Source organism: Myodes glareolus, chromosome 3, assembly GCF_982192425.1.
Source record: "Myodes glareolus chromosome 3, mMyoGla1.1, whole genome shotgun sequence".
In the NCBI taxonomy this organism is placed as follows: domain Eukaryota; kingdom Metazoa; phylum Chordata; class Mammalia; order Rodentia; family Cricetidae; genus Myodes; species Myodes glareolus.
The window spans coordinates 82,287,039-82,299,772 of record NC_142028.1 but is presented as its reverse complement, the minus strand read 5'-3'; the positions used below and the strand labels follow the sequence as shown (position 1 = coordinate 82,299,772).

General features: G+C 47.0%; 1 protein-coding gene across 8 annotated transcripts in view; it reads left to right on the top strand.

Annotated features, from left to right (window-relative positions):
* Window positions 1-9,424, top strand: part of Ttc39a (tetratricopeptide repeat domain 39A) — a 49,367-nt gene extending 39,943 nt beyond the window's left edge. For 7 of the 8 annotated variants that reach the window (XM_085686407.2, XM_048453372.3, XM_085686408.2 and 4 more), the window contains 6 exons: window positions 3,752-3,843; window positions 5,525-5,645; window positions 7,292-7,403; window positions 7,767-7,881; window positions 8,479-8,595; window positions 8,933-9,424. In XM_085686407.2, the coding sequence (XP_085542533.2) occupies window positions 3,752-3,843; window positions 5,525-5,645; window positions 7,292-7,403; window positions 7,767-7,881; window positions 8,479-8,595; window positions 8,933-9,053 (678 nt within the window). In that variant the 3' untranslated portion in view covers window positions 9,054-9,424. Of the gene's footprint in view, window positions 1-3,751; window positions 3,844-5,238; window positions 5,385-5,524; window positions 5,646-7,291; window positions 7,404-7,766; window positions 7,882-8,478; window positions 8,596-8,932 lie in introns of those variants that run through there. The other variant, XM_048453376.3, reaches the window with a different exon arrangement.
* Window positions 9,425-12,734: the final 3,310 nt, after the last annotated feature.

The window sequence follows — 12,734 nt, the reverse complement described above, 5'->3', positions numbered from 1 at the left end:
CCTAGGTTAAACACTTGCAACAACCCCTGGCTTTATGTGAGTACTGGGATTTGAACTCAGGACCTCAGACTTGTGCAGCTAGCACTTCACCCACTGAGCCTTCTTCAGCCCTATTTCTTTCCTTTTTGTTTTTTTGTTTTGTTTTGAGACAGGGTCTCTGTCTTGGCTAGTTTTATATGTCAACTTGACCTAAATTAGTGTCATCTGAGAGAAGGGAACTTCAATTGAGAAAATGCCTCCATAAGATCAGGCTGTAGGCAAGCCTGTAGGGCATTTTTTTTTTTAATTAGTGATCGATGTGGAAGGTACCAGCCCTTGTTAGTGGTACCACCCTGGGTTGGTGGTTCTGGATGCTATAAGAAAGCAAACTGAGTAAGTAGTGATGTTCAAGCCAGTAAGCAGCACCTCTCCATGGCCTCTATTAGCTCCTGCCGCCAGGCTCCTGCCCTGTTAGAGTTCCTTGTTAGAAAGCCCTTGTTGCTTTCTGTGATGAAGTGTTATATGGAAGTGTGGGTGAAATAAACCCTTTCTTCCCCAAGTTGCTTTCGGTCACAGTGTTTCATTACAGCAGTAGTGATCCTAACTAAGACAAATTGGTCTCAGGATCATGGGGTATTGCTATGACAGACCTGACCATGCTTTTGGGAGAATTGTGGAAGGACTTTGGAATTTGAGGCTAGAAAAGCCACTGAATGTTCAGAGCTTGGTGAGCTGTTCTGTGGGTGTAACATGAATGGCCAGGCCAGCTTGTCGGGGGTTTTCTGTCCTGCCCGGCCCCCCAGCTATTTAGTCCCAGAGAAAATCACACAAAGAAATCTCTGTAAGTTATAATGCTAATTGGCCCATTAGGTCAGGCTTCTTACTGGGTAACTCTCACATATTGATTAACCCATTTTTATGATCTATGTTAGCCATGTGGCTCAGTACCTTTTTCAGTGGGGCAGCTCACATCCTGCTGCTTCAGTGATCTGAGAAGGAGTGGGAAGAATCAACTTCCTCCTCCCCAGAATTCTCCTGCTCTCCTTGCATCATTTCCACTTCCTGTCTGGTTTTTCTGCCTACACCTCCTGCCTGGCCAATCAGCGTTTATTTAAAAAACATGATTGACAGAATACAGACAATTCTCCCACATGTGGGCACGCTGGGAAGGTAAGAATTTAGAGTGACGTAGACGATGGAGGCCGGGTTTATGAAGTTCCAAAGGGCAGTTTAAGGTCACTTATAGACTATTAGGACCGTCTGTTATTTTGAGTTGAGCATCTGTGGTTCTGGTTAGCTGTGGCCAGAGAATCAGTGATGATGAGTAAGACCAGAATCACTGGAGGGAAACCTTCGCTTTACTGTGACAATTGATGTTGGTCAGTTGGGGCTAAGACATTAGTGGTGATCAAGAAGAGATCAGCATCCTTGAGGTGAAGCCTTCTGGGAAGTGTTTCTTCAGAGTCAGCACACAGGAGCTGTGCTCCAGAGGCCACCAGGTTTGTCCCTTGCACTTGTAGCTGAACTTGATAATGTGTAAGGCATGAGGGAGTCACGAACAGCAGCTGGGGCTTGACACTGAGAGACCAGGATAGACCACTGGAGAGAGCGAGGCCTCGGTAGCCGTTGAAACTTAATCCTTTAGGTGTGTGCTCAGGAATGTATTGCTCAATCATACAAAAGCTCTATTTTCATCTCTGTGAAGAATAACTATACCAATTTCCATGCTGCTTGCACCAATTTACGCTCTTACCAGCCGTCTGCAAGGGCTCCTCTTCCCCACGTTCTCTCCAGCATTTGTTGTCATTGCTTTTCTTGAATGCAGTTTTGATTTGCATTTCCATTATGGCTAAGGATGTTGAACATTTTCCCAATTATCTATTGTCTATTTGTACCTCTCTTTTTCAAGACTTATTATGCAGTGTTCTGCCTGTGCGTTTGCCTGCTGGTCAGAAGAGGGCAACAGCTCTCATTATAGATGGTTGTGAGCCACCATGTAGTTGCTGGGAATTGAACCTCTGGAAGAACAGCCAGTGCTCTTAACCTCTGAGCCATTTCTCTAGTCCCTGTACCTCTTGTTCTGAGAACTGTATTTTGTTAATTATTATTGTATGTGATTGTGGGTGGGTGTGCTGGTATGTATGAGGTCAGTGGACAGCTAGGGAATCTGTTCTCCGCTTTCATCCTTGTGTGGGTTCCTGGATTGAACTCAGGTTGTCACATTTGTGAAGCAACCACTCTACCTGCTAAACCATCTAGAATGACCCCATGTTTTCCTTCTTTTACTCTCTCTCTCTCTCTCTCTGTGTGTGTGTGTGTGTGTGTGTGTGTGTGTGTGTGTAAGGCTGGCCTCAAACTTACAATGAAGGGAAAGATGAACTTGAACTCATGATGTACCTGCCCACCGTGTCAGAAACATGCATCAACTAACTTACTTGTTAATTGGTTGATCTATCAAACAAACCTTTCTGAGTTGTTTTTGTTTTGTTTTGTTTTTTTGAGACAGAGCTTCTTAGTGTACCTGTCCTGGAATTCTTGGATGGCCTCAAAATCAGAGATCGCCTGCCTCTGCCTCCTGGGTGCTGGGATTAAAGATGTGCACCACCACCACCCAGTGAGACAAACCTTTTTAAGGCTCCCCCCCCAGACATTGCAAGGTTTTTTACCTGGTTATTTCATAAGTAGAGGACCTCTGTCAGCTTTAAATTCTTAGCTCAAACCCCTAAGAAAGCTGTGTTTGGGGCGCGCCCCAGTAAGAAAGCTGTGGACTCTCCATTGCTCATGACACTGGCTAGAACTGGTGCGTGTGTACTACCGCCGCTTCTTTATTATATTCAGAAGCTATCTCAGGCATTCAATCTAGAAGGAAAAGGCTAGACAAGAGGGACCGTCCCTGGAATGTCAGGGACAGATGGAGGTCAAGAGTGACATGTTCAAGGTTCCATGAGGAGACTCCATTAGACACCCACAAAGACCAGCTTGACGCCGGCTTGAAGGGTTGGTCACCTTGAGGTTCTGTGTTCCAGCATGGATGGTACAGTTGGAGATTCCAGGTTCCCTCTCCTTCTCCATGCACTTCTTGGCCTTTGGCAAGTATTTTCCTCAGCAGTTGCCCTAGGAGGCAGGTTTTTTCAAACTTGGCCACTTGAGGGCAGCACAGAACTGAACGCCTCTAACCCTCACCCCAGACCCTTGCTTGTGCTGATGTGTGCAGATGCCTGCAGTTCAAGCAACGCTCCCCACTTCCCATCAGGTGGCCTTTGGATCTAGCAGGCAGGGTCCTTCTAGACATTTTCTTTAGGCTCGATTGAGGAGAAGGTGGAGCGATGCAGGTCTCCTACTAAGCCCTGCCAGGGTCCTGTTCACTCTTCTGGACATAGGAAGTCTCCACTGCAAGCCACCTGAGTCCCGTGCATGCCTCACCCCCTGCTTTCACTCAGATGGGTACCTATGAGTCTGTGGATCTTCCCATCATCCTTCAAGGGCCACCTGTGGTCACCGCTTCCCAGCAACACCCCTCCCTGCTCACCCCTCCTCTGCCCTGTCTCAGCAGGTCCGCGTGGGTCAGGTCTTTCTCTTGATGGAGTCAGGTGGCGAGGAAGGTTGCCTTGAAGTCACCTAAATCACAGCTCACAATTCCTCGGCTGCTTCAGTGACCTCCCCTGGGGACTTGGTGACCATACATCTCTCCTCTGGACCCCAGTGAGGGTCAGCCACGGTACTTGTGATCAGAAGGAGGGTTGCTTTATCTCCCTGCTGCTGTCTCCCACAGGCCACCTACATCTACATGAAGGCTGCCTACCTCAGCATGTTTGGGAAGGAAGACTACAAGCCATTCGGGGATGACGAGGTGGAGTTATTCAGGTAGGCCTCACCATATGCTCCTGTTGCGGGCCTTCCTGTTAGCAGATCACTCAGATTCTGCTGTGATAGGAGAGGGCACTCCAAGCTCGAAGTGCCCTGTGCCCTTACTCCTCTCCGGCCACCACTCCATGCCAGTGGTGCTGCTGGTTAGAACCCTGTGAATGTTTTGTCAGAAGCTTCTAGCACTCACCTCTCTCATCTGGTCCCTAGGACAGATGGGGACACTTCTGATGCCTGATGAAATATTACGACCAAGGTCACTTATGGAAGGAAGTTTATTTTGGTTTATGTTTCCAGAGGATGAGTCCACCATGGCAGGGGTGAGGTGGACAGGGGAGGGTGGCAGGGTGACAAGCACCTGGCATGGTGCAGCAAGAGCAAAGCTGCAGGTAGGGTGAAGCCTGCGCCCCATGGCATGCTTCCTCTAGCACAGTCACACCTCCTAAACCTCCACCCAAACAGCACCAACTGGGAACCAGGCGCTCACATGCCTGAGCCTATGCGGGACATTCTCATATAAGCCACCAGACTGAGGTCCCGAGAGGAAGATCTCTCCAACAGCTGAGTTAGCTGAGCCCCAGACACACAGCCCAAGGTGTTCAGCCAAAGCAACAAGAACTAAATCTACTTCCCAGCTGGAACACCTTGGACAATTCTTAGGATAGGAATAACAAACGGTATAGTTTCTCAGTTGGGAAATGTATCTGAAGATCCAGGAGTAGAACTTGGGACCTACAGGACTGCCTCCAGAGTGCTGCTGTTCTCATTGCTCTCTGTATCACTTATTTGCCTTTTGTGAAGAGTCAAGAACGTTAGCAAGCCAGCCTGGAGTTGGAGGAAGGAGTCTAGAGCCTTTCTCCAGGAAGATGAGGCTGACTGGCTCCATTGGCAGACCTTGGTTAGTGCTAGGGATTACTTACCTGCAGAGTGCCTGCTGCTGCAGCGAACTCTGTGATCCCAGCTCACAGAATTCCCCCAGAAAGCTTGAGAGGTGATATGAGCTATGTGTCTGAGATTGGAAAACACCCAGAGAGGTTCTGCAATAAATAAGCAAGGAATCTGGGGTGGCCTCACCCGTCCAGTTGTTTCCTGAGCCCATACAGCTCCTGGTCTGAGATCCCAACCACACCCAGTGGCCAAGCAGCTGGTCGTGGGTGAGGCTCCAGCCAAGGCGTGCCCAGCTGTGTGCATTTATTCTATCCTTGAAACAGCTGAGGCCCTATCTCTGGAGGCTGGAGCTAATTAAGGGTTGGAGCTGTTTGTGCAGGTCCCTCCCTTTCCCCAGGTGTTGGTCTTGCCTGTGAAACTGGGATTAGACTTTTGTGGACCCTCCCAGGAAGGCCTGGGCGTCGAGGGAAGATAAGCAGGAGACAGGCCTGAGGGATGTCTAGGCACATTCTCACACTGCCAGCTCTGGCGCCTTTGCAAGCCATCAGGTCATGCAGGACTGTGAAATGAGACCATAACCACAGGCTGGCTCACACCTTGAAATGCTTTTGAGAGTTAAATTCTCTCATCACAGTGTGGAGACTGAGACCTAGGTAGGCCAAGTTGAGGCTAGAGACCTGCTCCGTTCTCCCTATACTCCTGCTCCTGTTGTTGATGGAGAACTGAACACGTAAGGCAGGAGCTTTACTGCTGAGCCAAACCCTTAGCCCTTCTTTCCCCTTTTCTTTTTCAGGGCTGTGCCAGGCCTGAAGCTCAAAATTGCTGGGAAATCTCTACCTACAGAGAAGTTTGCCATCCGGAAGTCCAGGCGCTACCTCTCTCCCAACCCCATCTCGTTGCCGATCCCTGCTCTGGTGAGTAGGAAGACAACATCTGGGGCAGGTGGATGAATGGAGAGGGTTTCACAAGTCACCTGGGTGGGGATACAGGTCAGCAGGCTGCAGATGCCTCAAGGCAGGAAGAATCGCCCTTCTAGACACTAGACAACACTCCAGCCCCAAGCAGAGGGATCACCTGGCTGTCTTGCTCCTAGAATGACAGTTCCGCTGTCACAGGATTCTAATCACTATTTACTGCAGCCTTTTCTGAGGTGAGGGTGGGGTTTCAGCTAAGGTTATGTTTGACTCTGAAGAAGGCCTGCATGGCAGGGGGTGTAAGGCCTAAAGGAGATCAGTAGAGAGATGGCTAAACTTGTCTAGCCAACACAGGTGAAGCCTCAAGATCAGAACTCAGCTGTGAGGCTCCAGAGCCCAAATCCAGGGCCACTGTTAGGCTAATTCCACGCTTAGAGCTGGCATCAGATAAGCCGAGTCCAGAAGAGTAGGGAGCCCTGCTCTGGACAAATTGTAGTCCCAGCTCTCCCAGGCAATGGTGTGTAAACTTACGGACCTTCTACTGTGAAAAAAAGTCTCCATTGGCACCTGGCCCAGCTCCTACAGAGGTGTGAAAACTCACTGACCTTTTCCTACTTATTCTATTTAGAACATGTAAGAGCGTCCTCAAAGTTCTGAAGTATTTTACAGATTGGCTATGGTAGCACACACTGTAAGCCCAGCACTCGGAAGGTGGAGGCTGGAGGGTTAGCAACCTACATAGTGAGTTTGAGGCCAGCTTGGGATACATGAGACTGTCTCAAAAAATTAGTTTAAAATGTACAATAAAGTTATTACTATTGAATGAGGAAGGGGGTATTATGGGAAGAGCAGATGTGACTTAACCCACAATTTAAATGCTACTTATGTAGAAAGTGATCCATGATTAAGTACACTGGGAGGGATAGGCCCAAACCAGGATATATACTGCTGACTTCTCCTAGAGCCTTTACAGTTAGTTTTTTATCTTGAGACCACAGAGCAACTTAAAGAACACTGACCTAAATGTGCACTGTAACAAGAATCTGTGTAACAATTTTATATAAATGCATCCATATCCATTACCTGGCTTGATGATTTAGGAAATGTGACTCTTAACAGGAAACTCAGATATTAAATTTTCATTTTCAATGCCAGTCAGGGTGGTTTCTAATTTCCATGAAGAGGCTATCATCCTTGAGCCCACTCCTGCTAGGGAGAGGTGACAGACTTAGGCTCCACTGTCTTGAGGTGCTTAATAGTTTCCTCCAGTATGGAGGTCCTGCCCGCCGGAGCAGAAGGGCTTCCCGGACAATTTTGGGCATGGTCCAGTCCTCAGGAAGGGTTGTGTTTGGATAGAGAGGGCATGATAGCATCCATAGTGGCTACAGCAGGAAAGGTAGCTGAAACCTATCGGCAGTCGGGCCACCCTACATCCTCATGGAATACATGAGCTCTCAGTAACAAACCCCTGGTGGGGCTGCCTCCACAATGCCCTCAGCCTTACACCTCCATAGGCTTGGACTCTGGAAGATCAGGGATCCAAGACCTCAGACCTTGTTAGCGGAGCCACCTGTTTGACAAATGGGAAAACTGAGGCCCTGCTGAGGCAGAGACCCAGGGCTGACTTGCCTCACTCCCACTCTCAGGAAATGATGTACATCTGGAACGGCTATGCTGTGATTGGGAAGCAGCCGAAACTCACTGACGAGATGCTCGAGGTCATCACCAAGGCTGAAGAGATGCTGGCAATGGGCCCAGGTGATTACCCTCAGGCTCTTGAACCTGCCAGGCTAGGTCAGGTCTTGAGTTGAAGTTTCCTCTGCCAAAAAATGTCCTTTCTTGTTCCTCTATCCCAGTAACCAGTCTTTTAGAAGACCAGTGTTAGCTCCTCTAAGCAAGTGTCCCTTGTCTCCTTGTCCAGGCCTTCTCTTGAGATTCCTCCAGTCACTCATAACTCTCTCTGGAGCCATTATCTCAGTATCTGTCTTTTCTTCTCAGATGTGAGTCCCCTGAGGTGAATTATGTCTGATTCACCTGTGTCCTGGGTTCCAGAGGGGCTCCCTGAGTAACTGTTGCAGAAGTGAGCAAGCCTACCTTCTTCCCCTACATCCCTATTCTCAGAGAATGAGTACTCAACAGATGACGACTGCTTGGTCAAACTGCTGAAAGGCCTGTGCCTGAAATACCTGGGCCGCATCCAGGAGGCAGAGGAAAATTTCAGGAGCATCTCTGCCAGGTGAGTGCTCCTGGCTGCTCCACCCCTCACTGCACTCCAGTGGCTGTCTCCAGCCAACTCATCCACCACACATGTGCTCAAGTCTACTCTCTCTCTGGGTGAGATACCTGGAGGCCTATAGGGCTGATGTTTAACTTGGATGTTTACGGTGCACACTTTTAATCCCAGCACTTGGAGTTTGAGACCAAAACATAAATTTGGAAGTTTAGCAGGTAGAAAAAAAAAATCAGAGAAAGGTTTTAGTGGAGTGTGTCTGGAGACAGGACACACAGCAGCTTCAGGTGACACCAGTGAGGACCTTTCCCTGCCTGGTGAGAACTATGAGGAAGGCTACCCCACAGATGGAGTCAGGAAAGGATACGGCAAGGAGTTTGTCTCCAGGGCAGTATGGAGCATGGGTCAGAGAATACCAGATAGGGAACAGGCTTCCCAGTTTAAAAGTCATTCAACCTGGAGAAAGCATGCCTAAGACTGAAACAGGGAGGTGAGCTGAGGCCATGACAGGACCCACAGTATGAGGATCCGGCTTTTCTAAGAATATGAAGTTCCAAGAAGGCAGCGAAGAGGACCTGAAGGATGTCTGCTTCCCTTCTGCAGTGAAAAGAAGATTAAATACGACCACTACTTGATTCCAAATGCCCTGCTGGAGTTGGCCCTGCTGTTCATGGAGCAAGGCAGAAACGAAGAGGCCATCAAACTCCTTGATTCTGCTAAGTAAGGCTTGGTCAACCCCCATATTTTCTATCTGTGTTCCCTCAGAACTGAGGTGTCCAGAAACTGGCAGAAGTCCAGGCAGCAGTGAGGCTACAAGCTGGTATAAAGACCCAAGTCTCCTGATTTCAAGGACCAATGGGACCAGGAATGGTCCAGAGGGCATGACAGTAGTGGTAGATTATACCACTAGGCTCAGCTCTTCATCTTGAATCCCTTCAAAGTCCTAAAAGTTCAGTCTTCAAATTATGTATGGATGAGGGTGGTAATGGTGGTGGTGTCTCACATAATTTCTCAGAACGGCCAAGCTTCTTGTGTCTGATCCTTTGCTCCCCTTTAGACAAAACTACAAGAACTACTCCATGGAGTCAAGGACACATTTTCGAATCCAGGCAGCTACACTCCAGGCCAGGTCTTCCCTAGATGGCAACAGCTCTACGGTATCATCAGTGTCCTTGTAGCTTTCTGCTCCTGGGCTGGAAGACGAACACACAGCTAGCTGGACAGAGCTCCTGGAAACATTTCAAAGGATTCCCCTCCTGCTGCCTTTCCGTGGGGTCCACCCGGTGCTCCAGTGGAATGGCACAGAATATTTTACCTGTATGGCCAAGGCCTTTGCCAAGGGCAGAGCAGGTGGAGCCCTCTCTATCACACATACGGGTACTTGTTTTACACTGTGATGTTTAAGAGAATGTACGAACAGTTTACATTTCTTTAGAATATACTGATGGGATTATAGTTGGCGTTAAAAAAAAAACTAAACCAAAAAATTGCCTGTAAATCTGTTTTCACTCAAAGTGGAAGTAAATCTCTACATGCTGCCAAGGCCAAACTGCTTTTCAAATCTCAGCGACGTCTCAGTTGTCTCAGACCTTTTTTTGTAGAATAGGGGAGTTCCTAGCATCTGAGCTTTTGGCTTCACAGTTCTAATACCGAATTCCAGGACAGCCAGAACTGTCTATAAAAAAAAAAAATAAAACCAAATTAAGTTGCTAGCATTTAAAAATGAATTTTCATATTTGGATTTTTGTCTTCTAATTGAAAAAATGAAAGATGGGAAGACAGTTCAGTCATTCTTGGAGGCTCTGAAGCCAGAATGACATGTTAGACCCTGTTCTCAAAAGTAATTCAGGATGAAGCCTTGGGGGTCTAATAAGGAAAAGGCCAAACAAAGTCCTTTATTCACGATCCCTTTTCATACTCAGTGCTGCCTTTTTCCAGAACTACACAAAAGGATCTTTCCAGACAACAAGTCCTTTACAAATCTGTTCTTTTCTAAAAAGCATAGATGCTGAAACCAACCTGGCAGTGTTGAGGGGGTGGTGATTAGAGCAGCTGCTGAGTATGAGCCCTTGAGACTGCCAGTATACCAAAGCAACCAATCACATGACACTACCACGCTTTGTAAAACAGCAGCTTACCAAACTGAGTTTCAAGTGCTTTTGTTTCCATTTTAAAAGGTCAGGATGACTTCCTTGCAACACCCAGAGATGCTGCTGCTGTGTTCCTGCTGGGCTTCATTAACTAGCCCACATTTACCTCAGCTGCCCTGGCTGCAGTATGGCTAATGAGTTTAATGGAAAGCCTCTTGTATCCACTTGTAGCTTTCTGCACTCGTCTGTGAAAAAGAACACCGGATTTCTAAATCCTGTCCTCAAGTAGGGGAGTTTGAAGGTGGAATCCTATCCTAGGCTGCTCCATGTCCTGAGTCTTTCTGGGTCACAATCTTCTCTAGAGCAGACTTTCATAGCACCTCTGCTGGGAGGAGACTGACCGCTGTGAAGTCCAGAGGGCAAGTGATCCAAATGCTGTACCCCATATGAAGTTGCCAGGGAAGCAGAGGACCTGTCTAGCTCAGATGCTCACCTGGTCTGCAGGGCGGTTGGCAGTAAGCTGGTCCTTATCAGCTCTCCCATACCTTGGCAGGGTTCCATATCATCTCTTGAGTCAGAGTGCGAGTGTTTCCAATACAGCTATCATCATCCACAGCAAAAAGGAACAACCTGATACCAAAGCGAGGCCCCTAAAAGGCCAACCTCAACCTAAGGTTTGGCTCAGGCCCAGGTTGTGGATTCCTAGCAAGAACTGTCAACATGAGAAGAGGCCTTCAAAGTCTCAGCACGCTGGGACCACTTAACAAATGAACCTATAAATCCACTTCTCTTATAATTATTGAGGTTCTTTAGTTCTAAGATGGGGGAACAATCTCCTTTTGGGGGGAGGTGTTTTGAGACAGGTTTCTCTGTATCCCTGGCTGTCCTCGGAACTCAGCGATTAGCCTGCATCTGCCTCCCAAGTGCTAGGATTAAGGGCATGCACCACCACTGCCTGGCAACAATCTCATCTTTTACTTCAAATATTCAGCTTTTCAGAGTTCCTCTTCAACAGCAATCTCATAATGTCCTTGTAACAATCAGTTAATTGAGAAGAGTGGATTCTGATCCAAGTGGCAAATGGGAACATCTCATCCTGCTGTCAGCTACAGCTTTCCAAGGATGCGAGGTGCCATTCTGCTGGGGCTAGCACAACTTCTCTAGAATAAGGTGAACAGTTCAATACTGACCAACAGTGTACACCCACAACCAACCTCATTTGGGAACTTGAAAATTTACTCCTAAATGAACAACTCTAATTGTTTCCAGTGCATAAGCCAGTTAAGAGAGAGAGAGCTCTTTAGAGGCCTACAGTCGCTAAGTTGATAAGCAGACATCCAGTCAGAGGCATCACAGCTACCACCTTGCAAACAACTGGAATGGGCTGTTTTCCTTCACAGTAAGGAACACTTCACAATACTGGCCATCCAGCTAAACGTGGTGACACATATCTGTAATTCCAGTGCTTGACTGGTGGTAGCAGGAAGATTAAGAATCATGCTGGGAGGTAGTGGCGCATGCCTTAAATCCTAGCACTCAAAAAGGTGCTATCTGAGTTCAAAACCAGCCTGGTCTACAGAGAAACCCTGCCTCAAATAAAGGACATGTGCTACACTGCTACATACTGAGTTCAACTCAATCACTGAAACGGGAAAAAAAAAATCAAGTCAGTTTTTGTTTGGCTGGGTGGTAATGGTAATTCCAGCACTCAGGAAGCAGAGGCAGGTGGATCTCTTGAGTTCAAAGCCAGCCTGGTCCACAGAGCAAGTTCCAGGACATGCCCCAGAGCTACAAAGAACCCTGTCTTGAATCCCTGCCCACCAAAAGAAAACCTTTGTTCTACAGACAATAATAGCTAGTAAGTGCTCACTATCTGCTAGTTGCTGTCAAACTGGTTGTAATCCTTTTAAGTAGCCTATGAGGTAGGGACTGATTGCTTTCAGGATGAGAAAACTTAAAATAGGTTAAATAACTAGGATTATAGAGCCATCATACATCTATCACAAAGATTTGAAGCCAGGCAGATGAATTCTAAAGCCTACTTTGCTAACTTGTTGGCTGACACACACTGAACCCTGGGGCAATTAAAGATGGAAGCAGTACTGGATAACTAATTCCATGGAGAATGTACGACATGGATGATACCATGAGACACCAACAAAGCAAAAACAAACAAAAACACAAACCAAACAACAATAACAAAAAACCAAAACCAAAAAGAACCATCCAAATAGTTGGGGTTGAAGGCTTAATGGGTAAAGTTGCTTGCTGACAAATATGAAGACCTGAATTCAGATCCTTAGCATCCATGTAAAAAAAACAAAAAAAACAAAAACTAGACACAAGTGCACATCTGTTATTGAGCACCATGTAGGCAAGGGAGGTGGATCCTTGGAGCTCACCAAAAAAAAAAAAAAAAAAAAAAAAAGATTCTGACCTATAAATTATACACACATGCACTTGTTCATGAAAATCATTGAGGCATGGAGGAAACTGATCCCCATCTGGGCAGATAAATTCAGATTCACCTGTATAGTTGGGAGGGCAAGGCTACAACATATGCTAGAGACGGTTTACAGTTGGAAATAGGATCAATAAGGTATATATATATATATTGCTAGACAGTCAAACCTTAAAAGAATTAATTTTTAGGGCTAGGGAGATGGTTCAGAGGTTTAAGAGCACTTCTTGCTTTTCCAGAGTTTAGTTCCTAGCAGTCATGTTAGGTTACCCACTACCATCTTCAGGTCCATCCAGCTCCAGGGGTAT